Source organism: Xenopus laevis, chromosome 4L (assembly GCF_017654675.1).
Source record: "Xenopus laevis strain J_2021 chromosome 4L, Xenopus_laevis_v10.1, whole genome shotgun sequence".
Taxonomy (NCBI): domain Eukaryota; kingdom Metazoa; phylum Chordata; class Amphibia; order Anura; family Pipidae; genus Xenopus; species Xenopus laevis.
In genome coordinates this window covers 22,076,348-22,102,784 of record NC_054377.1, presented here as the reverse complement: position 1 = coordinate 22,102,784, position 26,437 = coordinate 22,076,348, and the positions used below count along the sequence as shown (strand labels likewise).

At 37.3% G+C, this 26,437-nt stretch overlaps 1 protein-coding gene across 1 annotated transcript in view; it reads left to right on the top strand.

Annotated features, from left to right (window-relative positions):
• The first annotated feature begins 1,459 nt into the window (after positions 1–1,459).
• LOC108713475 (mucin-2) overlaps positions 1,460–26,437 on the top strand; it is a 66,594-nt gene continuing 41,616 nt past the window's right edge. Inside the window, exons 1-26 of the mRNA XM_041589962.1 lie at positions 1,460–1,571; positions 1,941–2,202; positions 5,778–5,892; positions 8,173–8,263; positions 9,739–9,854; positions 12,429–12,645; positions 12,957–13,082; positions 14,598–14,715; positions 15,249–15,387; positions 16,146–16,256; positions 16,340–16,409; positions 17,439–17,585; positions 17,709–17,873; positions 18,132–18,226; positions 18,553–18,679; positions 19,181–19,439; positions 19,936–19,985; positions 20,487–20,587; positions 20,914–21,065; positions 21,579–21,717; positions 22,525–22,635; positions 22,857–23,036; positions 24,183–24,422; positions 24,829–24,985; positions 25,480–25,611; positions 25,833–25,980. Of these exons, the coding sequence (XP_041445896.1) occupies positions 1,496–1,571; positions 1,941–2,202; positions 5,778–5,892; positions 8,173–8,263; positions 9,739–9,854; positions 12,429–12,645; positions 12,957–13,082; positions 14,598–14,715; positions 15,249–15,387; positions 16,146–16,256; positions 16,340–16,409; positions 17,439–17,585; positions 17,709–17,873; positions 18,132–18,226; positions 18,553–18,679; positions 19,181–19,439; positions 19,936–19,985; positions 20,487–20,587; positions 20,914–21,065; positions 21,579–21,717; positions 22,525–22,635; positions 22,857–23,036; positions 24,183–24,422; positions 24,829–24,985; positions 25,480–25,611; positions 25,833–25,980 (3,644 nt within the window). The 5' untranslated portion in view covers positions 1,460–1,495. The remainder of the gene's footprint in view (positions 1,572–1,940; positions 2,203–5,777; positions 5,893–8,172; positions 8,264–9,738; positions 9,855–12,428; positions 12,646–12,956; positions 13,083–14,597; positions 14,716–15,248; positions 15,388–16,145; positions 16,257–16,339; positions 16,410–17,438; positions 17,586–17,708; positions 17,874–18,131; positions 18,227–18,552; positions 18,680–19,180; positions 19,440–19,935; positions 19,986–20,486; positions 20,588–20,913; positions 21,066–21,578; positions 21,718–22,524; positions 22,636–22,856; positions 23,037–24,182; positions 24,423–24,828; positions 24,986–25,479; positions 25,612–25,832; positions 25,981–26,437) is intronic.

Sequence of the window (26,437 nt, the reverse complement as noted above, 5' to 3'; positions counted from 1 at the left end):
AAAGGGGCAATAGGGTCAGGCTGTCTTTCTCTCTTGAATTCCATCTCTGTCTTTCTTCGTAGAGAATACTCTCTCAGCCTCTTCTTAAATGACCTCACTGGTTTAGCTCTTGCATTACTGCAAAGGGAGTTTTGTATTTTGCCATAGATGCCACAGATGCAAGTGCAAGAGCATTTATTTGTGCAGGGTTTTTTTTTCGCCCCCCCGTCCGCTGAATGAAGTGCTGCCAAATTCAGGCTTGCAGAGCAAGGTGCAATGCACTTCTAGGACCTTCACTTTTGGGCAAAAAACACAACTTTGTGTATGTTTTTGCTCTTTGCACATTGCTTCGGATTTTTATAAGGTCTAATGCCTCAACCACTATGAATTATCTTCCTTTGTGTATGTTAAGTGTACACTTAGGGGGTTATTTACTAAAATCTGACTTTATCTCATATTTAATAATATTTATTAAATAACCCCCTTAGACTGTGAGTTCTACAGGGCAGGTGATGCTTAACACGTAGCATCTGATATGCAAAGCAGTTGTATTTGTTGTTTATACTGTATTTATTATCTGTATTATTCTGCACCTGTAAAATTTCTGTATTGCTTTAATAAACAGCACTGTGTATACAAGTAGCCTTAACCACAAAAAAATATACTTAAATAACTCCTGCAGTAATTCTTTTTGGCTTTGCATTTTATTTTGACTCATAACACCAACATATCTTACCTCCAGGCTCTACAGCATCTTATGGCACTTTATGTAAATGATTGTAATAACAGCTTTGCCTCTGTGTATCATTTTACATATGAAGGTAGAAAGATTTTCTTTCACCTGCCTCTTCATCTACATATACTAAAGACTGAAATGTTAATAAAGTTCAATGAATGACGTGCATTTCTTCTTTCTATGGACACAGCAAGGTATCAGGACATTAATGCCTTGCATGCTGATTGGATAAAATGTAACAAAGCATGCCCAAATATCACATTTCACCCTTTAAATGTTTAAAATTATTTTGTTTAATTCCTCTCTATAGACATTTTATTATATTTACCATATGTCAATAATATTGTATTTTTATGTTTACATTTGGTATTAATTTTTATGGTGTGTACAATTCTATATTTACAATACTTATCAAGTAATCTATATTTTGTGATTTGACTTAGATAATAATATAGCAATTTTAGGACAATATACATTTTCATGTTCTATAGTGCAGAGTGATATTTTTCTTCTCCAGTCATTTAATTTCTAAGTTCTTACTTCTTATAGTTTGAATTTCACAAAGTGCTATTGCCCAGTTCAGAAAGGGAAGGGTTGAGGAAATAAATATCTTTCCGAAATAGCAGGGAAGAAAAAAGTGGTGTTTACCTTGACTGTAAAGATTAAAGATTTGTCCAGCCCCTCCTGTAGTGAGGTCAGTAATACAACAAGTGAGCCTTATAAATAGGGATGGTATGTCAGCATCTAATACTCTCCAATACATAGCCCTAAGGGCATACAATGGGGGACAATATAGCCAGCCTTTTCTTGCTCTTGCTGGCACTTACCCTCACAAGTGCCTACGAAGTCAAGACAGGTAAATCTCATCTTCTATATATCTAACTATGCTCAGTTTAGAATTAATGAAGACATGCAATGACAGAAAGACCATTTGGAAATTAAGGACATTTGTTGACAATGAAAGAGTAGAAATGCTTTTAGAATTCCATAGTTGGATCGGAGGTAGGTCTTGTTAAGTCCTAAATTTTTCTATAACCCATGGCAAAATGATCAATATATTCGCCTTGTTGTACTTGATAATCTATAAGGTGAAGGTGATAACTGTTCACTTTGATAGAAGGGAAACGAGCATAGATTCCCAGGAGTTAAAATAATCTTGATGTTTCATTTATAGCAATAAGTATTAAACCACCAAAAGTAATGATCAAATTCTGAAATTTTACAGGTCGAATCCGTAATCACGGTAACTACGTCTGCAGCACATGGGGGAACTTTCACTACAAGACCTTTGATGGGGATTTTTATCAGTTTCCGGGCCTCTGTAGCTATGAACTGGCTTCACACTGCGGGGGACCATACAGCGAGTTCTCTGTCCACGTCAAACATACCGACACCACTGGTCACCCACTCATTGAAAAGATTATTGTAACTGTCAAGGATGTCATAATTCAGCTCAAACGTAACTTAGTGGTGGTGAATGGACAAATGTGAGTATTAATTAAACTAAGATTATCGCTTCTTCTCTTTATCAAGAGGCCTATTTTGCTGATTCCTCTGTTCAGTTTTATTGTTCATAAAGATGTCTGTTCCTGTTCACATGTTCTGTATGTATCCACTCATCAGTGCTTTCTGCCTCCAAATCTGCCCCAAAATTGTCTTCTTACACACAATCCCCTTGGCCACTCTGTTCTTAATACTAATCCTCATAATAAATATATACAACTACCATTGTTATTGATTCAACTCAATCACATACTTCAATTAATTTATTTTGCATAGCAAATATGTAAAAACTTATTTATCCAGGGAAATTTTACAACTCTCTCGCTCTATCAATTGCTAAAGGGCTGAAGATAACTGAAGTTTTGTTACATTTTGTTTTGGAAACGTGAATTTTGGCCAATCAAGGCTTAACTTGAGGACGTCTGCTTTATAAAATATATAGTGTTCTAATTTGTCATCTCTTAAATGATTGTTGGTCCTGCTTCATTTAGAAACTATAAGTTGCATGTGATGCTTACCTCTATGTTTCTTTAATGCAACCATAGTTTACAATTTGCTACAGGTATGGGATACATTATCCGGAAACAAGTTATCCAGAAAGCATCAATTTATGGAGAGGCTGTCTCCCATAGACTCGATTTTATCCAAATAATCCACATTTTTAGAAATGATTTCCTTTTTCCCTTTAATAATAAAACAGTGCATTATATTTGATCCAAACGAATTAATCCTTATTGGAAGCAAAACCAGCCTGCTGGGTTTATTTAATGCTTACATGATTTTATAGTAGACTTAAGGTATGAAGATCCAAATTACAGAAAGATCCATTATCCAGAAAACCTCAGGTCCCAAGCATTCTGGATAACAGGTCCAATACCTGTAGTAAGGCTCCCCCACGGTCCAAGTGTGGGCAGTAGTATTACTGATAACTGTTCTATTGCAAGTCTTGGTTATGAGCAGAAGAACACTCATACTGGAGGAATGCTCTCCAGCACTCAATTTACAAGTAGATGGTTCCTCCAAAGAGTAGGCTTTGAGTGGTGCCTTTAAAGGATACCATTATCGCAAGTTTTTATTGTTATACACTGTTGATCCATATTCCAATTTAAATCAGCATTTTATAATATCCAACTGAGGTCTAATCTGCACAAATATGTCATATTATGGTAAGGTACAGTAGTATGGTAAGTATCCTTGGTCTCCATTATTACCAGTCAAAACCAAAATTTGCTGGTCCTATAATTACATGGTTTTCAACACCAACCCCCTCTGACAAACACACTGCCGTTTATGTTAAAATGCATTGCAATGGATTACACGACAGGCATAGAATACAATAGTCTTAAAATTGCTTTTGCAACCTGAGATGCAGTTGGATCAGTTCCACTCCTAATGTGGTGCTTTATCCTTTGGATTATGTTATTTCCAAGGTCACATAGAAATAATATTTTCTTCGGCTGCCTTCATACTACCACAAAGGTAACAACTGAATATGGCATGAGAATTTTATTTTTTGATCTGAGAGATCATCAACTGTTGCTGGGCATAAACAAGCCATAAATAAAATGCTTACCCTTTTTTTGTGCTCATCTATAGTAATACCATGCTCCTATTTACCAGTTACGTCTAATTTGGTGCTGTCCTTTACCTGCCTGGACATGGTAAAATACTGAACTCCCTTTACATGCTGCACCCCATTCATGTGGTGCACCTTACTCTGGAGGTACAAGTGATGTCTTTGCATAAAATGAGTTTCCATTAATTTTACTAACCAACATACATTTGTGTGATTCCAGTATTTGGTGCAATGTTTTCAAAGTTGTATGTTCAGAGACACAGATCCAGTGGCTTAAATATCAGGGGCTGTACGGGCGTAACCCTCAATAGTGCCTGATGAGTGGCCCAGTGATTTCACTAGCACCTCATGGTAGGCCGATGTCAAATAGGGATTTAGGCAGGGGCAAATGGTAGCTATACCACTTCAAAATTTTTTGCTTCTAAAGTAAAAGGGTGAAGCAGAAATTCACAACACAAGGTGTTTGATTTCTAGCCTAATACTTGAGCTTAGTTATTCTTCATAAGAGGAAATTCACCTTCATTGCAAAATGTTATCCTGTGTTGCTTTCATTTTCTGAGAATAAAACATTCCTTTGAGATATTCCTACTCAAACCTTTGGTTGACAGTAACCAAATGGCCCAATCAAGTATGCCCAAAGTCTGTGTAATAGACAAGCATTATGGCATGTTTGTGGTTCTAGTAGATAAGTATGATGCTTTTGGATTACCAGTGAAACATTTACTGTAATGGGCAATGTAATAAAGGCACAGTGAATTTTCTATTTTACATTCCTTCATTATATGTATTCCCTGTGGTCTTCAATTGAAGTCACCTATCAGTGTGCACATGGGATGGATATTGTCTCAAAAAATGCACACCAGCAGCATTAAATACAGCTCAGCTTGAGGGGGGAGGGGTCGTAAAAAAATGATTACTTAGTCCTGCATTAATGGTGATCGTGATACATTTCTATGTATTATAGGAGTATATCAGTATGTCCAACGCTATGAAACTCTACTCAACTTCTCTAATGGCTATTGCATGTATGCTCCTTTCCTAGCAGCAGAAAGGGCCATTATACATTTTAGGATCTACAGTATATCTATTTCTATTTTTACATCTATTCCATCTATTTGCATCTACTGTAAACTTAAATGAATTAAAGTTAAAATGTAGAAACATAACCTTCATACAACGTGAGATATACTGGGCTGGAATTTAGATCATCCTGTTCAAAGCGCATTAATGAGTTTAATGATTTCCAGAACTTACAGTCCTGACAGCGTTGTAAATTCTCAGTGCACACAAAATCAATTTCTGTCCTGTGCGCCCTACTGCTTCCCATTCAGGGAAATGCAGATGTTCTTCATAAGTTTGTACAAGGTGTTTCCTATGGTTTAGGTATACAATATTATTGAGAAGCTCCTCCATGATTACACATAGCTGCCTACATTGGAGCATATGGTATCTACTAAGAGGAGTAGCCCATCAGATGGGACAACTAATGACGGTGCCATAAAATGTTTAAACAATTAGGTAATAAAACCTCTAACATTTCAGGAATTGCAGCTATGCATCATAAGACTGACCATAAAAAATGCATACACTTCTATATGCAGTAATATACTGTTTTAGAAGCTCTATAGACTGCATATTTTGTATGATTTAAATTGAAATATAGAATAAAGCATCAATTAATGATAATGCTGGAAACTCTGCTAAAGTTTGTGGGTTCAGCGTTTAGAGTGAGGTTAGAGTGAAGTAAATGATTCTAGCAAGGAATTGATCGATGATAAGAGAAAAGTTTATTGGATAAATATTGACAATATGCTTAAAAAATAGTTGTGCTTCATGTGAAAGGAAATGTTTATTTAGCTCTTGTACTCAGTAATCCATGTTCAATGTTTGAGGAGGGATTATAGAGTTGAGCATATAGATGCTGTACAAATACTGTACAAAACTTCATTTCCTAGGTCTTGAGTCTACTGTTTTACTTTTCAGAGCCAAGACCCCTTACTATAGCTATGGAATCCTGCTTCACAGCAATGATGCCTATATTAAGCTCTATACCAAGACCGGTCTTACGCTCATGTGGAATAAAGAAGATGCTATTATGGTGAGCACCTCTTTTGGTTTTAGTGTAACCGGGCAACCGTATCTCCTCCTGTATAGCAACTTATCGCTGTAACCTAAGCATCTAAAGTGGGCATATTGTTTGTAGTAGGTCACTTTTTGGTAATGTTTATATTTAGCATATGTAATAAATTAACACAAAGCATATGCATTTGAGCAAGTACATGCACCAAATGAACTGACACCACTAGAGATTTATGTCCTGTTTGGGAGTGTCTAATGTATCATGATACAGAAAGGATAGGATAATTTCACTGCCCTTAAACTATAAGGCTAGGACTACATGGACGTTTTCGGCGCGATCCAACGCGCTGCAACAAAACGCCGGCGTCAAATTGCATGCAATGGAAAAAAGGTAAGTAATGGAAATGGCGAGTCGCGCTGGATCAACGCTGTGACAACATCCGACAATGCATTCACTTACCTTATTTCCGTCGCATGCAATTTGACGCTGGCGTTTTGTTGCAGTGCGTTGGATCGCGCCAAAAACGTCCATGTAGTCCTACCCTAAGTCTCATTCAAAGTGGAGCAAGTTGCAAGATGAAAGAAAACCCCAAACAAAACAAAAATAAAGCGACCATGTCCATTGAGCTTTCTGTACAACTCCTAGGTACTGCAATGCCATACAAATTTTTCCTGGTATTCTTTATTTTCTTGGAGGCCTATTAATTAATGGTCAAATTGTAGTGGTTTTAAAGATTTTTAAAACCGCTACTAAAATCATTTTCTCTAACATCATGAATGTATTAAAAAATCCAAAAGCACAAACTAGAAAATTCCCACTAAAAGTAATGAAAACTGCAACTTTTTTGTATTGTTGCACAAAGGCCAATTCAAAAATACCCGAAAACTGCTAAAACCAAAATTCAAAAAAATATCTTCCAGTTGAAAAAAGGGACAAATTATTATTGTCAAATTAGCAATGACCGGTTAAATAGTAAACATAACATAAAGAGTTTTTGCAAAATTAAAAGAATCTATTTCAATTTCAATATATTGTATTGTTACCTTGAACCTATAAAATGTAGGCTATGGAACGTTAAATATCATTTAAGGGTATTGCAGGGTTGTAGGGCCCCATTTGTTGGCAGGTTACAGAAAACTATTCAGATAGCAACGCAAAGCAAAAAGTGCAATTCTGCCTACAAGCAGCCAATTTGCAGGCAGCATTTATTTGTTATCTGTTCAAAAGCAAGAAGCATTGGTTGCAGTGGGCTACAAGACCTTACTGCGTTTGGTAATATTAGTATTTCAAATAGAATTTGAACCTAACAAAGGGTCAGGATAAAAATCCTGTGCATAATTTAGAGGCTCACTGATTCATACCTTATGCTTTCTCCTGCTTGTGTTTCTAGTGAGGTGCAATGTTTTATTAAAGGGGTTGTTCACCTTCCAACATTTTTTTCAGTTCAGTTGGTTTCAGATAGTTCACCAGGAAAAAAGACTATTTTTCAATTACTTTCTGTTTTCTATGTGTGATTGTTTTTCTGGTGAGAAATCTGAAAACAATTGAACTGGAAAAAGTGTTTGGAAGGTGAATAACCTGTTTAATCTGCCGTCCATGATATTAGCAGCAAACAGCATAAAATTCTAGACCAGGGGTGTCCAAACTGCGGCCCGAGGGCCACATGTGGCCCAGGATGCATATGAATGCGGCCCAGCTTGGTTCCCGAGGAAACGTCATGTCGCAAAGGATATAGGAGGAGGAGGGACTCTGCCCATTGCCCAGTTAGTAATAATAATATAACAATAAGTCTATTTAATGTCCAGGTGTCCCATATTCCAGTTTATAGCTCCATCGGGTTATCCATCTGGCATTGCAGTTCTTTTCTGTGTATTTTCTTTACTTTAACAAATCAAACATGTTTGTGTATTTAATGTGTGGCCCCAGACAATTTTTCTTTTTCCGATGTGGCCCGGCGAGCCAAAAGTTTGGACACCCCTGTTCTAGACTGATGCATATTTCAAACTGTATTGGGTCCTGTGCTGCAGTTCAATACCCATCCCCACTAATGACAGTTTCTTTCAACCCTGCAGCATGTAGCTTTTATAGGCATTCTGTATCAGAATTTTAACATTTTACTATATTGGTATGATACAGGTTCATCTGCGACAAAGGAGCTACGTTTTATAATGGGTAGAGCCTACATGAACATCAACACATTGTATTCAAATGTAAATGCAGTGTTTTCACTTGACCTTTATAAAAATCTTTCATGAATATTAGAGGTGTGACTAACATGTCTTTTCTCATGCACCACAGGTGGAGCTTGACCCCAAATTCAACAATCAGACATGTGGTTTGTGTGGAGATTATAATGGTGTACCTTTTTATAATGAATTCATCAGTGGAGGTGGGTACACTCTGGATCTACGTCCTTTGCACCAATTCTTGTGTCATTTGGTTGTAAATAAGGCTCCCATTTTAGATGTATTTAAAGAAAAACTATAAAGGCAACCCCTTTGGTTCAGTTACCACAAGCGCAATTTCTCTACCAAAAAGAACATGTAAATGAAAAGGCCTTGCATTTGTTTTATATTGTTGTATCTAGTTAGCTAAACCTCTCAATGGTCCTGAGTCTGACAGGAACCCATAAAAGGGTGAAACTTTATCTAATACATCGAATTTCAAGCAGATCTGGGGTGTGTCTGCATATAACAAAGCATGGCTGGGGTGGTTTGGGGGTGTGGAACGGTGCTGTATTTTGATTTAAGCACTGGACCTCTGATTATCTCCTCCCCTTGCTGCGTCCAGCACCCAATACTGTCCACCTAGGAATGGCCCTCGGGTGCCTATGTAGAATATACGGTCCTGGAGTAGAAGAGGAAATTGAAATGTATCACTTATTTCTCTCTCTCATTATTTACTTGTCTGTATTTTGTATTTATACAAGGTCCAACCAGGTTATCTGTACGATACTTGACCTTGTACTGTTTACTGCCAACAAAAAAATAGTCAAGCATGAGTACATCGACCATAGTGTAGAATATAAAGATATAGGATTGCTCTGTGGGAGCTGTTTTGGGATTCAGCTATATGTTCGGCCACAGTAACCCATAACAAACAACTTCAAATATATATATATATATATATATATATAGCATCTACAGATGTGTTCATTGATAATTATTCGTTCTCATCATTTTATTATTTTTCATCATTTTATTATTCTCATCAGACTTCTTATTCTTTGGTTCAGATTCCAGCAATGTGTTTTTTTTCTGTCCAGGGAGGGAATGGAAAGAATCATTGCTGTACTTGTTGAACGTGTTACGGTTCAGTACCCCTTTCCATTTATGAAGTAATTAGAGAATAAGAAGTTAAGAATGTCAGGAACTTATTGATTCACGCAAGCCTGTGTGTTTTACTGCATTTTTCATTCTCAGGTGTGCCAAGGCCTAATGAATAAACAAATAATTAGGGCAGTTATCCGAGAAGGTCTATACTATGCTTTGTCCCGGTAGGCAGGGGTTGTGCAATAATTAGGAATCAGAGCAGACAAAGCAATTTATTTAATACCATACATTACCATGCTTCACTGACAAAAACTTTTAAGCGGTTAAAGAAGGTGAAATATTGCATATTCCATTGGCACACACTCAATCATTTGCTGTGTTTTGGATTGAACGTCTATTGTGTGCTTAATTCAAGCCTTTTAGGTATGTTACACTGGCAACCGTATATCTACTGTTGTCTGCTAGTATGCCACCCAGTTTTAAATGCAGGGGGGTAACATGACAAAGCATTTGAATTATCAGATCGATTATCGATTGAAAGTGTCGAAATAAATAATTACGTTAAATTCTTGTCCTGTACTTTTACCATCAGGTATTCATCTCACTCCTTTGCAATTTGGAAACCTGCAGAATGTCTATGATCCATTTGAGCACTGTACAAATCCAGATGAAACACAGATTGCTGACACCTCTCAATGTTCCCAATATGTGAGTGTTTTGATATCACGCATACATCTGTAAGAATAGTTATGTTAACAATAAGTCCGTTATCAGCTAAGGGGCCTTGGCAAATGGCCTCAACAGGCTTAAACTGAATATTAGGGATGCACCAAATCCAGTATTCGGTTAGGGATTCAGACTTTTTCAGCAAGATTCGGATTCTGCCAAATCTGAATCCTAATTTGCATATGCAAATTAGGTGCAATGAGGGAAATCACATGACCTTTTGTCACAGAACAAGGAAGTAAAAAATGTTTTCCCCTTCCCACCCCTCATTTGCATATGCAAATTAGGATTGGGATTCAGTTCGGTTTTCAGGCAAAATCTTTCACGAAGGATTGGGGGGTTTGGTCGAATACAAAATAGTAGATTTGGTGCATCCCTACTGAATATGTCTGAAAATTACTGAACTAATAGAAGTGATTTTTTAAGTCTTACTTTTAGGGGCACATTTACAAAGCTCGAGTGAAGGATTCGAATTAAAAAAACTTCGAATTTCAAAGTGTTTTTTTGGCTACTTCGACCATCGAATGGGCTAGTTCGACCTTCGACTACGACTTCGACTACGAATCGAACGATTCGAACTAAAAATCGTTCGACTATTCGACCGTTCGATAGTCGAAGTACTGTCTCTTTAAGAAAAACTTCGACCCCCTAGTTCGGCAGCTAAAAGCTACCGAACTCAATGTTAGCCTATGGGGAAGGTCCCCATAGGCTTGCCTGTGTTTTTTTGATCGAAGGATATTCCTTCGATCGTTGGATTAAAATCCTTCGAATCGTTCGATTCGAAGAATTTAATCGTTCGATCGAACGAATAATCGTTCGATCGTAGGAATAGCGCTAAATCGTTCGACTTCGATATTCGAAGTCGAACGATTTTAGTTCCTAGTCGAATATCGAGGGTTAATTAACCCTCGATATTCGACCCTTAGTAAATATGCCCCTTAATATAGAACCATATAAGTGAAATCCACCAATATCTTTGGAATGCACTTCCTGTCTCTCAGAATTATTAATCATTATGTTTGGATATAAAAATCAGATGCACAGGCACTTGCACTCACACAGAGTATTCTCTGCAAGCAGTCACAACTACTTCTATCACATGTAAAACAAAAGTATAGAGAAGACCTAAAGCTTACTATCCTTTTACTGTCCTCTTCATTTTCTGTGCTAATAAGGGTTTCAGGAACATGAAAGAGATTGCTCAGGGTCATTTTGCTTAGTAAATGTTAAGGAAAGGGACAGCTGTATAAGAGAGGGAATTGTGTTTTAACAATTTCTGTTTTCAGGCTTGTTTAGGCTATAATCTATTCTGTATGCCAAATGAAAGCATTAGTTACCCTTCCCATCTGCATTAAATCTAATTTTTTGCACTGTAAATGTACTAAAAAGGCCATGTGATAGTTGGCACAAAGTAGTGTTTGGAATAGTTTGGACACAAGTTGCACCTACTGTATATCTAAAAACAACAAGCAAAACCCAGTACATTGTAGGGAAGAACTTATCTAATTGTCTGATTGTCTTTGCAGTTAGCCCTTGAAGTCAAGAGATAAAGACAGAGGGTCTGAGTGTTGAATTTTTCCATGGGGCAATCGACCACAATGCCTTTATCAATTAATAATTAACCACAGTGCGGTGTCAATAATTAATATATAATATTCCCTGAATTATTATTCTAGCCCGAACAAAATTAAAACACATATTTCTATATGATTTATAAGATGTCGCACAAATTATTTACTGCTAGTGATTTAGTTTAGACAGTGGTTAATTAACAAAGCCATTTAGTGATTGACTATAGTAGTTGCAACATCAATTTGGCCTTGTGGCAGCCAGATAGAGCTATTTCAGATTAGGGGACCTAATGCCAAACAAGATTTTTTTATTTTTTTATTTTCTAAACATCCTCCATAATTTATTATACAGTACATACAGCAGGGGCCAAGTAGATTATGACTGTGTTGCCAGTATGTAGGTGCTGAGATAATAGAGATTGAGGTTGGTCCTCCCTTTTAATGCTTAGCTGTAGATGCATGCAACACCCCTACTGGTGAACCAATACAATTAGTACCATATGTAGTATCCATCCTTATGTGCTCACCCATCCAGATTGTAGTAATAGCCTCCTTTAGTAAGAAAACAACCAGCAAAATAAGCCAGATGAGTGGGGGGAGGCTACGGTGAATTAATTGTGCTATTATATTATCTCAAGACAATTAATTCTACTATATATGTTATTACTGCTTTTGTAAAGACAATAACCCATGGGCTAACACACCTAAATTGGTCATAAATGCCAAGATTTGGCTGAACAAGTGGCTGATTTTGACCCTACTGCTCAATTGTAGGGCATGTATTAAGGGTTGGAGTTGGGTTTTAAAAGAACATGGCAGATTACTGAATGATGGTCTTATACATGTACAGTATGGCCCATTGTATAGTATCCATCCATTGACAAGTGTAGATTCATGTCTATATGTGCAAAGCCATAATGATTTTTCACATTACCTGGTAACTTTACCTTAGGGAGTGTTTCTCATGTTTATGTTCTCTTTCCAGCGCTCCGTTTGTGAGGAACATCTTACACACCCTGCATTTGCAGACTGTCAGTCCCTCCTGAAGACAGAATCTTTTATCCAGGCTTGTATGCTGGACATGTGCTCCTGCGGCCAATCACAAGATGCCTTCTGCCTCTGCAGCACAATCTCAGAGTTTTCCAGGCAATGCTCTCACGCAGGAGGACGCCCAGGGATATGGAGGACTGAAACCTTCTGTTGTAAGCATCATCTAAATATCCTAATGCTAATGTGTTTATTCCACTACTCCTTTAAGGAACTGATTTCCATAAAAGGCCTAAACTTGCTATTGCTACCTAATTTGGTAAATGCAGTTCATGCATCCACAGTGAGGTCAAACAAATAAAGGAACCTGCCTGCCAAAAGGTTTGTCAATAGTCGGTTGTATGACTTTGCTAAGTTTTGCTAAGGTTAACCATAGAACCATTATTCAATGCACAGTGGTCAGTTTCTTCATGTAAGTCTGTACAAGCTTGGCATTAACAAACTCTTTCATTCTGCTTTCCCCCAGCCAAAACCTGTCCAGGGAACATGATTTACCAAGAGAGTGGTTCCCCATGTACAAGTTCATGTTCCCACCTTGAGATACACAGCCTGTGTGAAGAACATTATATGGATGGCTGTTTCTGTCCTGAAGGTAAGTCTGCTTTGGAATCACACATCAGGTCTCAGTTATTAGGGTCACTATACATTCATTAACATTTTTTCCATGGATTTACAAAAAGGAAACATTAGGCTGGATGTTTCCCCACAGTTCTGTAAAGGTGACTGGCTCTGCAATTGTAGAGCAATAGCACATGGGGCAAAACGCTAGACAAAACCTTACCATTGCTTCATTGCAGATGGCAGGAATTACCACATTATTTCTGCATTTTCATGTGATTATGTGTTTTGGGGTATTTTTTCACCAGTGATATCCCCTGAGTGACAATGTGCCATTGTTCTTATCCTTGTCCTGTGCAACCATTGTGTAAGTAGCATCTAACCCACAAGGTTTCGCAAAGGCACAAAAATAAAATCCCATTTTTACTTTCTTTAATGAAAAAGAAACCTATCTCCAATATACTTTAATTAAAAAATGTGTATCGTTTTTATAAGAAACCTGACTGTATGCAGTGAAATTCTCCCTTCATTTACTGCTGTGGATAGGAATTGTCAGACGGTCCCTAACTGCTGAACAGGGAAACAATCATACTTATGAACAGCAGGGGGAGCCCCCGCCTTACTTCCCAGCCATGCAGAACTCAAGCAGCTTTGTTTATGACGATCCCTAATCAGCCACACTGAGCATGTGCACAGTCTTGGTCTTGCAAAGATGTTTAACAAAGTTACAAGATGGTGACCCCCTGTAGCCAACTTTGAAAGCATAAATCATTTGTTTGATTAGGCTTGTGGTGCAGTAAGTTCATGTTTATATTTAGTATACAAAATACAGCTTTTTTAGCCTTATTCTATTTTAGACTTTACATGCCCTTTAAAGAGATTCTGTCGTGATTTTTATGTTGTAGTTTTTATTTCTAAATTACACTATTAACATTACATATAATTCACTCTACAATATAAAATTTCATTCCTGAACCAACAAGTGTATTTTTTTTGTGTGTAGGCAGCCATCTCATGTCATTTTGCCTGGTCATGTGCTTTCAGAAAGAGCCAGCACTTAATGATGGAACTGCTTTCTTGTAGGCTGTTGTTTTTTCTACTCAATGTAACTGAATGTGTCTCAGTGGGACCTGGATTATACTATTGAATGTTGTTCTTAGATCTACCAGACAGCTGTTATCTTGTGTTAGGAAGCTGCTATCTGGTTAACTTCCCCTTGTTCTGTTGTTAGGCTGCTGCGGGGGGGGAGGGGGGGTGATCCCACTCCAACTTGCAGTACAGCAGTAAAGAATGACTGAAGATTATCAAAGCACAAGTCACATGACTGGGGGCTTCTGGGAAATTGGCAATATGTCTAGCCCCATATCAGATTTTAAAATTAAATATAAAAATCTGTTTGCTCTTTTGAGAAACGGATTTCAGTGCAGAATTCTGTAGGAGCAGCACTATTAACTGATGTGTTTTTCCATGACAGTATCCCTTTAAATTACAGGAAGTCAGAAAACAACTTCACAAGTACAATAACAAAGCATGTTTTATATTTTCACAGGAACTGTACTTGATGATCACACTGGCAAAGGATGTGTACCGTTAAGTGAATGTAGCTGCAAACATCAAGGGGCACTGTATAGCCCCGGAGCAACAATACAAAATGATTGTAATGAATGGTGAGGGAAAATTACCAAAGAAAGTTTTAACTTTAAAGTAACGTTTGTGTTTTAATTACAGTACTTGCCCTTGTTTTCTAATAACTATTAAGCTTACTATGCCATCCAGAGCAGATCTTTACTGTTACTTTATTCTTTTTTAGGCCCTCTGAATTATACCCTTACTTCTGACATTATTATTATCATTAGTAGCATGCATTTCTTAAGCACCAACATATGCCACAGCACAGTACAATAAAGGGGTGTAGGTAAAAGTGACATATTAATACTGATTAATACAAGGGGTAAAAAGTGTAAAGGAGGTAAAACCCCCTGCTCAAATGAGCTTACATTCAGTGGGGCTAGTTACCATGTATCTATCTGAATTGAAAGGCTATGTACTTTTGAATACATCCAATATCCTGGTTGGCCTCCAGCCATTATAATTTAAAATAATATTAAATATCCAATACTGAGGATTCCTTCCAGTCCATAGTCATTTCAGCTACGAGATCATATAAAACCATGTCCAGAATGTTTTTTTTCTTTTCCAGTAACTGTAATGCAGGAAAATGGAAATGCACCAACCGGCACTGTCCTCGGGTTTGTTCCATTGAGGGAGGAGCTCATTTTAACACTTTTGATGGGAAGAAGTACACTTTCCATGGCAACTGTTACTATGTTCTTTTAAAGGTGAGACTTTTTAAATTATACTGTTGAATGAAGTAGGGATGCACAGAATCCAGGATTTGGTTCCGGATTCGGCCAGGATTCGGCCTTTTTCAGCTGGATTCGAATTCGGCCAAATCCTTCTGCCCGGCCGAACCGAATCCGAATCCTAATTTGCATATACAAAGGGAAATCACGTAACTTTTTGTCACAAAACAAGGAAGTAAAAAATGTTTTCCCCTTCCCACCCCTAATTTGCATGTGCAAATTAGGATTCGGTTCGTTATTCGGCTGAATCTTTCGCAAAGGATTCGGGGGTTCGGCCGAATCCAAAATAGTGGATTCGGTGCATCCCTAGAATGGAGTGGGATTATATCAATCGCCTTAGGAGCTGGCAACCAGTGTACAATACAAAGTAATATTTTAGATAATAAAAGGGAAGATGAAGAAGATCAAACATCCTACTTAAAAGTCACCTAATGTTTTGAGCCAATAATGGATTCAACTGCCAACAGTACAGTACAGGACTGCTATAATAATTCTCAGTATCAGTGCAGACAGTGATATGCTTAGATTTCTCCCCTTTGCCCATATTGAAGTAGACTCAGGCTGTAATCCTCTGCGGGTATGTGTGGAACTAGTAGTGTACACAAAGTGACCATTGAAGGGGAAGGATCTTAACTATACAATATTGCAACCCAAGAAGTAAGAGGGACCTCTGTCACCAATGAAGAGTAAATGTATACTGTTTTGCTGTTAAACTTCCTTCATTTTGTGTTCAGGGTGAGAGGAATGAGTCTCATGCTCTATTAGGAGAGCTAACTCCATGCAGTTCTTCACCGAGGGAGACCTGCCTTAAGACAATCAAGATGCTCACAGATAACATGCAAAATGTAAGTTTCCTTTGAACACATTTTTAGAGATGACCAAAAACAAAGCATTTGGCATAAACACTGCCCTTTACTATATCCATTAGGTTGTGACATTCAATGCAGACCGTACTGTATTACTGAACGAGCTGGAAATAAGCTTGCCTCATGTTACAGGTAGGATTATGGGTTATAAGGACAGTACTGGGTAAACAAAAATCTATGTAGCCTATTATTTCTGGCAATTGAGGGATGCCAATAGCTGTTGTGAAATCTCCAAAGTACCAACCAGATTAAAATACAAATTTTTCCATCCCTTAAAAAGACATAAACATAGGAGATGGTCTAATAAGGAGATAATGTAATGTTTTCTAAAAATAATTGTGTTTTCTAAAAATATGTTCTCAGTCATAAGGCCAATAGAATGCCTAATGATTCCAGGGGTTTTGAGGCCCAGACCATGACAGCTGCTAACATTACAGCAACACTGTAGTTGATGTTTCCAGGTTATAGATAATTTAGTGCTTACTCAACCTCTAATTATACATTTTTAAAAATCCAGCTAACATAATGTAAATTCCTAGAATAGTCAATGACATGTTCCATCTAAAGAAAAATACATCTACCCGTTTTTAAATAAGAATTGAAGCCCCTGGCAAATGTCTCTACACCTGAGGTCTACTTATGAACTGCTTCAATGACACTTGCCCCCACTGTAGAAAAGTCAGGACTGCAGAGCTGCACAGTGGCTGCCATATTAGCTACTATGTTTGGCTGTTTTGTTTAGTGAGCAGATTAGAGCAGGCTTACTTGGCCACCCAAGTGTTTGGGCAAATAGAGTTTATCAGATTGCTGGGCTCTCAGTCATAAGGCCAATAGAACGCCTAATGATACCAGGGGTTTTGAGGCCCAGACCATGATTAACTTATACATTAGGTGGGTAACAATATACTTGTAATTGTGATTTGAGCAAAAATTACTTGGAATCAACCAGACCAACAAAATTCCTATAATTGTCACATGAGCCATTGACCTAAGCATGGCAGAACAGCTGCTCACATTACAGCAACACTGTAGTTGATGCTTCCAGGTTATAGATAATTTAGTGCTTACTCAACCTCTAATTATACATTTTTAAAAATCCAGCTAACATATTGTAAATTCCTAGAATAGTCAATGACTTGTTCCTCTCTGATTACTTTCCAGCCAGCTTTTCTATCCTTCAACCCACTGAATCTTACATCATTGTACAGTCCAGTTTTGGTATTGAGCTCCAGATCCAGCTGCTGTCCAAGACACCCATGATGCAGCTCTTTATTAATATGGATAGGCCCATCACTAAAGGTCTGAAAGGTGAGTTTAGCTGCTGAGAATTCCTCACTGAATAAACAAACCTTATGCCACGTACCTCCCTTGAGGTCACTTTTCATAACAACCATGAAATATGGTGTACTTTTTTTATCTTATAATGAACAGGCCTTTGTGGTAACTTTAACTACATGGAAGGAGATGACTTTAAAACATCTGGTGGACTGGTAGAAGCAACAGCTTCAGCTTTTGCCAATACTTGGAAGGCCAACCCCACTTGCCCTGACCAGAATGAGTATCTGGATGATCCATGCAGCCTCAACATCGAGAGCCGTAAGCTTCCACTCTACCAACATCTACCTTGTGTTATACTTTATATAACCCCACCACTCTCATTTCATTTATATTCCTTTATTTGCTTCAAGTTATTTAATTTCTTCATGTTTGGGCTAGTTAATGGTTATTTTTAACGTTCTTTATTTTGTTACCTATCTTCAGTATTATATATTCCTTCATTATCTAACACTTTCCCCATTCATTTTGTGTTTCAGTATATTATTAGTGACAGTATTTTGTATTTCTCTCCAACAGAAAGTTATGGTAACCATTGGTGCACTCAGTTAGAAAAGCCAGAGTCACCTTTTGCCAAGTGTCATTCAACTGTAGACCCAGGGGATTATATTAAGGTAAGGTATTGACATATGTACTTGGGCTCATATGAAGGATTAGCAGGTGAAGGGGCCTCTTCCTGTTCTTAGCTGCTAACATTAGAATGGGTAATTCAGTCTATGAGTCTATGACAGGAAGATGATCTTTTCTGGTCATCAGTATTCTAAAATGCATGCTTGGCATTAAAATGTTTTCCCTGGAAATTAGGCTATTTAGCATTGACCAAAGCACTGCTGCTCATTTCTCTCTTTTATAATTAAAAAAGGCAATGATTTTAGGCAACAAAGGCACATGTGTATAATACTCTCTTTGCAAGAAAATAATATTTTTTTTCATGTTACAGAGATGTCAATATGATGTGTGCAACTGCAAGGACAGCGAGGCCTGTATGTGTGCTGTCTTCTCTTCTTATGTAAGAGCTTGTGCAGCTAAAGGGATCATCTTGTGGGGCTGGAGATCAGGAATTTGTGGTAGGTATATTTTGTTGTGGCTATTATACTGCACATTATTCCCAGGTATTTTAAGTTGTCAGAATATATATATATATATATATATATATATATATATATATCACGGTCCAATGAGTATCCGCACTCCAAGGCACACTGTTGTAGCTTATCCAGCCGGGATGCACGGTTAAAATATATATCGAAATTTTCAAAAGAACCAGCACTCCCATATATAAAAAATATTTGCTTTTATTCCTGTTGCATTCCTGTTTCTCCCTTGAGAAAGGTCCCAATGTTGGAATGCAACAGAAATAAAAGCAAATATTTTTTATATATGGGAGTGCTGGTTCTTTTGAAAAATTTCGAGATTAGAACAGGCTTATTTGGCCACCCAAGTGTTTGAACAAATAGAGTTTATCAGATTGCTGGGCCCTTGGGTCAGTGATCTGAGGTAAGGGGATATAGTGACTACTGAAAATATGGGTACACTGGTTTTTATTTTTGGTATTTTCTTTTACATAGAGGGAGATGTGAAATCATGCCCATCAACCCAGATGTATTTGTACAACCTCACTACTTGCCAGCCAACTTGCCGTTCCCTGGCAGAAGGAGACAAAGCCTGTAGCAGTGAATTCACTCCTGTTGACGGATGCGGATGCCCAGATGGAGAGTACTTAAATGAGAAGGACCAATGTGTGCCAATATCGCAGTGTTCCTGTTATTATCAGGCCACATACATTAGACCACAGGAAGTCATCTCTAAACAGAATGAAGAGCGTTGGTAAGGGCTTGTATATATTTTTTATATTTTATCTATAGCAATATGCAGTGATTGTATTCTCTGCTGTGCCACTGTAGCAACTTGGAGCAACTTGGAGCATTTTTGTTGCCACATAAATCACACCGTGGGAATTGGCAACTGCAATTATTTTGAACCCCAATCATTAGGTGGCAGCATTACCTTCTGCAGTGGGAGCCAACTGAAAATCAGTAAACATGACAAATAAGAGTGAGGTCACTCCTAGATGGTGTCTGTAGTCATTGACGAATGGCTCCCACTGCAGAAAGGAGACAAAGCAGCCATTGATAGCTTGGAATTTACGGAAAGAACATGTGGTTGGGGGCACTGGAAAGAATATCTAGTGGTGCATTGGCAATAGTTTTTTATGAGGCATTCTACTAAAATCCATAAGCTTTCTAAGAACTCTTTGGTTCCTCTCATTTAATCTAATATTTTAGAACACAGCTAATTAAGACTTGTTTTTACTCTTTTGTAGCTCCTGCCATAATGGTAGACTAATATGCACAACCTCTACTGGTGAAAAAAGTAAGTGAAAAATGCTTAATTTTCGTATATCTATGTCTTTTTGAGCATCCTTTTCTTTTGAGATTTGTATGCTATTGGGAACAAGTGCCCAAGTTATTCCTGGTAGCACTATATTAGTAGAGTCAGATCACTGTGTGGAAATAACATGCACCAACACAAAGCACAAAAAACTTTTAGAAGCAAATGCAATGTTTTTTTTCCTGAAAGGGACACCTTACAATCAGAGATATGAATGGTACCAAAAGGTGGCCAGGCAATTCTATCTCAGTTGACAGAATACATTGTATAGCTAGAAATGATTAAGAATTATTAATTAACATTATTAGGAATGTACACTACAGATGCCCCCTGCACTAACTATTAACTCGTCATGTGTTACATTAACTCTTGCGTTCCTGACTTATCAGCTGGTAGAATTTACTGACTTGCTGCCTTTAAAATAGTATCCACACCAGTTTTTCTCTTATTTTGCTGGTGTTTTCATGGCATGTTAATTTGCAGGTTGCCCAAAAGGGAAAATCTACAATGACTGCAACAAGATACCAGCAGATGGCAGAGTAACACCAGTTCACAGAAGTTGCAAGACTCTAACTGTTGACTATGTATGTTTATTTTCTAATTTGTTTCTACTTGGATTATTTTGTAGAAACTCTACTTCAATTATTTTCCACTTATTTCCATTAATCCCATCATGTAGAAAATGAGCAATTGTGTATTAATAATGATTCCTTAATTATATGTAATAAAGAGTCCTGCTATATTTTATTTTAAAAGCTGTATTTGTTAAAGCGTTTCTTCCTTTTTAATTAACATTCTGATGACTTGATGACTTTATTGCAATGGAAGTGTACATTTCTTCTTGTTGCTATTTCAAAACATGTACAATGTACAGATATTTTGTACTCAACACATTTTTGCCCTTTTACAGTTCCAGACAGAGTGCAGATCAGGATGTGTATGTCCTGATGGGTTGCTGGATGATGGGATGGATAACTGTGTGACAGAGGACAAATGCTCTTGCATGCACAATCAGGAATATCACCATCATGGAGAAGAGATCAAGGTGGACTGTAACACTTGGTGAGAAAATATGTCTTTACTGTGCTATTTCAGTGTTTCTCTAGGTGTAAGTGCAATCATTTGGTTGCTCTTGTTACCTCATGTTGTACATGTATGTAAAACAAATTGAATGAATTGAATGGCTGAACCCAGCTTGTGGCCCAATCCAAACATAGATGCTATCACAGTATCTTACTTATCCTATCAGGAGAAGAACATCAGCCTCTTTCTTTCTCCTGACAACTTCCTTGACTACTTGGTGGTCAGACTGGTGAGAAACTGCCCAGCAGGTGGCGCTGTTGTAACAAAATTCGTTCATATTAACAGTACATGTATCCCTTAATATCTTGGAATAAAAACAAATTAAATAATGAATGTAAATTACAAAAGTGCTTAGAATAGCCCCCCTCATCAGTTTTACATTCACTTATTTTAAAGGTTTACTTATCCTTTAACTAAAAATTGGTAAAGTAATTTAACACAGCTGTGAATTTGTATTTTATTTTAATGAATATATTGTTTTCATAACTCTAGTACATGCAGGAGCGGCACATGGTACTGCACCAATGTAATGTGTTTTGGCACATGTACAGTCTATGGAAGTGGCCACTATATCACCTTTGATAACAAAATCTACGACTTTGATGGAAATTGTGAATATGTGGCTGCCCAGGTAATTCAATTTAAAGTGTATGGAGCTGTGACAGATTTCCATTAAAAAAATGCTCAGTTATGTTTCCCCGGACTACAGCGGCAGTGAAATGCACCATAGATCTGGTTTTCAAACATTCCATACTTGGCCTCAGCTGGGCTAATCCATTAGATAATCAATGATCTTTCTATAAGATTGTGATTCTTATGCGGGCTATACAAGGTCTTCAGGCCTTCTGGCCTTCCAGAATATGTATAGGAGCCTCCCATTCTCCCACCCAGTGGTAAACAGATTAGGAGAGATCAGTTTAGTTTCCAATTCTAACGAAAGGAAACCTGACCAAATGCACAAAATATACAATTCCTCTTCACATTCCAGTAAGATTATTTCAAATATCTTTTGAAGCAGATTAGGGCCATGTGTTGAAATTGTTAGATATGCATATGGTGTAAAATTTGGGAAACTGTAAAATCAGTGAAATGTATTATGCATTATATTTTGGTGGGATCAGAGAAAAACAGTGGAAATTGTGGAAAAACTTAAAATCAGGGGATGTAAAGTTGACTTAGGTTTCTAGTGTATTTGTTTGTTCTGTGGTATCCAGCTAGACCTGACCAATGACTCGCATGCAAAATATTACTCATCCCTACTTTGATGTTGCTCCCAGTGGCCTCAAAGCAAGTGCCCATGTTTACTTTCTGGCTTGGTGGAAGTTTTGGAGGCACTAAAAAATGTTGCCTGGGAATGAGATTGTTAGGTTTCTATTTTCTTTATAAATAAATAGTAAAAATGATCTTTATTATTCATGGTTTCATATTTATTTGGTAGGACTACTGTGGGCAACACCAATCTCAAGGAAATTTCAGTGTCATAACAGAGAACGTCCCATGTGGCACCACTGGAGTAACATGTTCAAAGTCCATTAAAGTCTTCCTTGGTGTAAGTATTTTATTGTCTCTGCAGGATCCAAAAAACGCCTCCCAATGATTTACTAAAGCGTTTTCCCTAAATCTACAACAAACTCAACTATTCAAGTTCATAAAATTTACTCTCATGTAGTGTATCTGACTGTGTATCTGAGGACAGGTGTTAAAAGAGCCATAGACTTAAAATGAAGAACATTTATAGGTGCAGCTTCTTAAACAATGTTGCTATTTCAGAGTACAGAACTGAAATTGACAGAACAACATGTAATAGAAACACTGGGAGATGCTGAAAGACGTGTAAATTATATTAGTCGTGAGGTGGGCCTTTACCTGGTGATTGAAGCAAGAAATGGAATTCTGTTGATCTGGGACAAAAGTACTACAATATTAATCAAGGCATCTCCTGCGTACAAGGTAAGAAACATAGAGCACATCATTGATTGTAGAAGATAAAACTTTATTAATCCTATTGAATGGCATATCACTTTTTTTGACTGTTCAGTCCAATAGAGTTTAGCAGTTGTCGTTATATCCAGCGAACATGATTTATTTGCATATGTTTGCTTATTCATATCCATTGGAGCTACCACACTTTTCCTTGTTAATATAAAAAACATATCTAAAAAAAATGTTTCCCACTTAACGGTACATATTATAGGGGTATTTCTGGTACCAGGATAGTTTGATATTTTCCCTTTGTATGGGATTTGGGAAAATGTTGGTTGCAATGTTGATAGCCATTTGTGCATACTTTTAGGGGATCATGAACTGTGGGGTTGGCCACCCTGGGATGGGTTTACAGCAGTGGCAAACAGGGCTCAGCGTGAAGGTCTAGAATTTGGGAATATTTGCTCTACTAGATACAACTGAAATGCTAATTTGAAGGTTAGTTAGGGTGATATTTGGAGCGGGAACGTATTTGTTTTAATGGGTACAGTATCTGTAACTAGGTTATCAGCTAACCTAAGTCCTGGCCCAAGGTTTGACCTCTATGGGAGGCATGAACTGAACAAGTCCAATAACCACTGCATTAAAGCATACCCCTTGAGTTGTGAGGACGTCATCTGTTAGTTTCTTTAAAATGTATCTGGTAAAATAGGATTTTTACTTAACAATAAAGGGCTTTAAATCATAAAAATATTTTGGATAGCCCAGTTCGATAAAAGATAATTGTGATCCCTGGAGCAGTATCTAGCAGGGCAGCACTCCATATCTTTAGCATAGTGGGCTGCTTATATGATAAATGGGATGGACATTGAAGGCCTGGATTATATTAAAATGATGATCTCATGGTGTCTGTGGAAATCTTTCACAGGTTGGAGCCCATAGAATGGGGTTAGGCTACCAGTTTGCCGGGCCCTACACTAGGGTATGGAGGATTTGATAACAGAAAAGCCACCATCATCACTTGTACATCAATATTCAAGATAAATCCACCTTAACACCAAAATCTCAACATTTCCTTCGCACAATATACAATTACACAGATTACTGAGTAGGGTGATACCTTCTCTTTGGTATCTATTTGCTTTAATGTCTCATGAACACACATTTTTTCAGGGTACAGTCTGTGGTCTGTGTGGAAATTTTGATGATAAATCCAACAATGACTTCACAACCAGTCACTTGATGCAAGTCAACAATGTAATGGAGTTTGGAAACAGCTGGAAAGTCGATGCTAAATGCCCTGATGTGACTCAGGATATCCACCCTTGTACCTTAACACCACATAGGAAAGCTTGGGCAGAGAAGCAGTGTGGCCTCATCATAAGTGAAGCATTTGAAAAATGCCACAGTAAGGTGAGAAAATAAAGTGTAGTTAGTTCAAATACAACACACAAAAACTTCAAGGTAAATCCTTCATCCTTATGATATAACATGTCTTTAACATATTTGAAGGTACAGGGTAGCGTAATAGAAAATCAAGCAAAGACATATATGAATCTGAACAATAAGCACTACCTGATAGGTCAATAAATACTATTGTAGGTTCACAAAACCTATAAAACATATAAAAAATATATATGAAACCATTATGACACATATACAAAGGAGAAAGTGTTTGTATTGGCCATATTATTTGACATTCACAACTTTTAATACTTTACTATATATTTGTAGGTACCAATGTAGAATGTGTCTCATAATATAATAGTATATTACTATTAAACTGTATGATTAACGAGGAACTATTTAATTTCTTAAGGTTGACCCAACTCCATTTTATGAGTCCTGTGTTAATGATGCCTGCTCATGTGACAGTGGTGGAGATTGCAAGTGCTTCTGTACTGCAGTTGCTATTTATGCACAGGAATGCAACGAGGCAGGGGCTTGTGTCAATTGGAGAACACCAGATCTATGCCGTGAGTAAAGAATAAATATAGCAATTACAATACACATGTTTTTTATACTAGGAACCTTTGGGTCTCCTCACTGTTTTCATATGGGTCTCTATTGCTCTTTATTTCAACAAAATCTCCTGCTTGAATACAGAAAAGCAATTAAAAATAGGTATACAATTAATTCTAAGCAATTCTTGGCTTGTGAAACTGAGTTCAAGCTTTAGGTGATTTAGATGACGGTATGCAAATTATTTTCTGAAAAAATTGGGGTTTGAAAAAAATTGGGTAATGCAAGAACCTCCATTTTTTTACAAATGCGTGAATTAATGTTGTGCATCACTGTCATACATTAGCCAATAAGATTCCGACCCTGTTCCTAGAAGTATGTGTAGCAAAAGTCATGTCATGTTAATTTTGCTACTGTTTTTACATATTGACTTAAATACTTACCACCCCTCTGCATTATATACCAAAATAGATTTATAATTTTTTTTGCTTTGTTATTCTTTTTTTAGCTGTATTTTGTGACTACTACAATCCTAAGGATGAGTGTCAATGGCACTATTACCCATGTGGCTTTCAACCATATAAAACCTGTCTCTCCATAAACAACTGCTTTACCAATGAAACAGTCACTTACCTGGAAGGTGAGATTATTACTGCATTATGTCTACCAGCCGTTATACTTACTCTACTAGCAAACATTCATGCATTGCGTATCTAGGAGTAGTGCTCTAGGTTGGCTGAATGCATTTTCTCTTTAGAGTAAAATTGATTTTTTTATAATGCAACACAAAATATAGAAAATTATATATACAGTACCTTGTTGATTCAGGATTTAAGTTAATGCTGTTGTTATTGTCTGAAGGTTGCTATCCAAGCTGCCCACCTGACAAACCTATTTTTGATGAGATAAAGAAATTATGTGTAGCAGAGAGCCAATGTGGCTGCTACATCAATTGTATTCACTACGAGTTTGGTGTGCTAGTACCAACGCCGGAGCCATGTCAGTCATGGTAAGCATTAGCAATGTATTAAATAAATAATGCATATTGGATGGGGGTTAAATTTTTCATAATTTTTTTGTATCCTTCATCCCTAATTAGAAGGATGTTCTGCAATCAGAGTGCAACAGAATCATGGGCAGAACTACCGGTAGAGCAGCGGGTATAGGTGGACTGGGACCTGTCATTCTCATTCAGTATATAAACATTTTCCTTCCTCTTCCTGATCTGATAAATAAGAACCAGGAATTTTCATGCAGTAGGGGATTATTTACTAGAACTGGGCAGATTTTCAATTATAGCAACCAACCAACCAGGAGGTTGCTCTAAGAAGTCTACTGCAAGTAGATTAGTAGTACATCTCTGGGTTAATACAGAGTACTGAAGCAGCAGGTGTTTAACTTGACAATTACAAGGTGCAAGTTGAATTCCCTTCCTGCAGGAAAGAAATGTAAAAATTGCTTTCTAT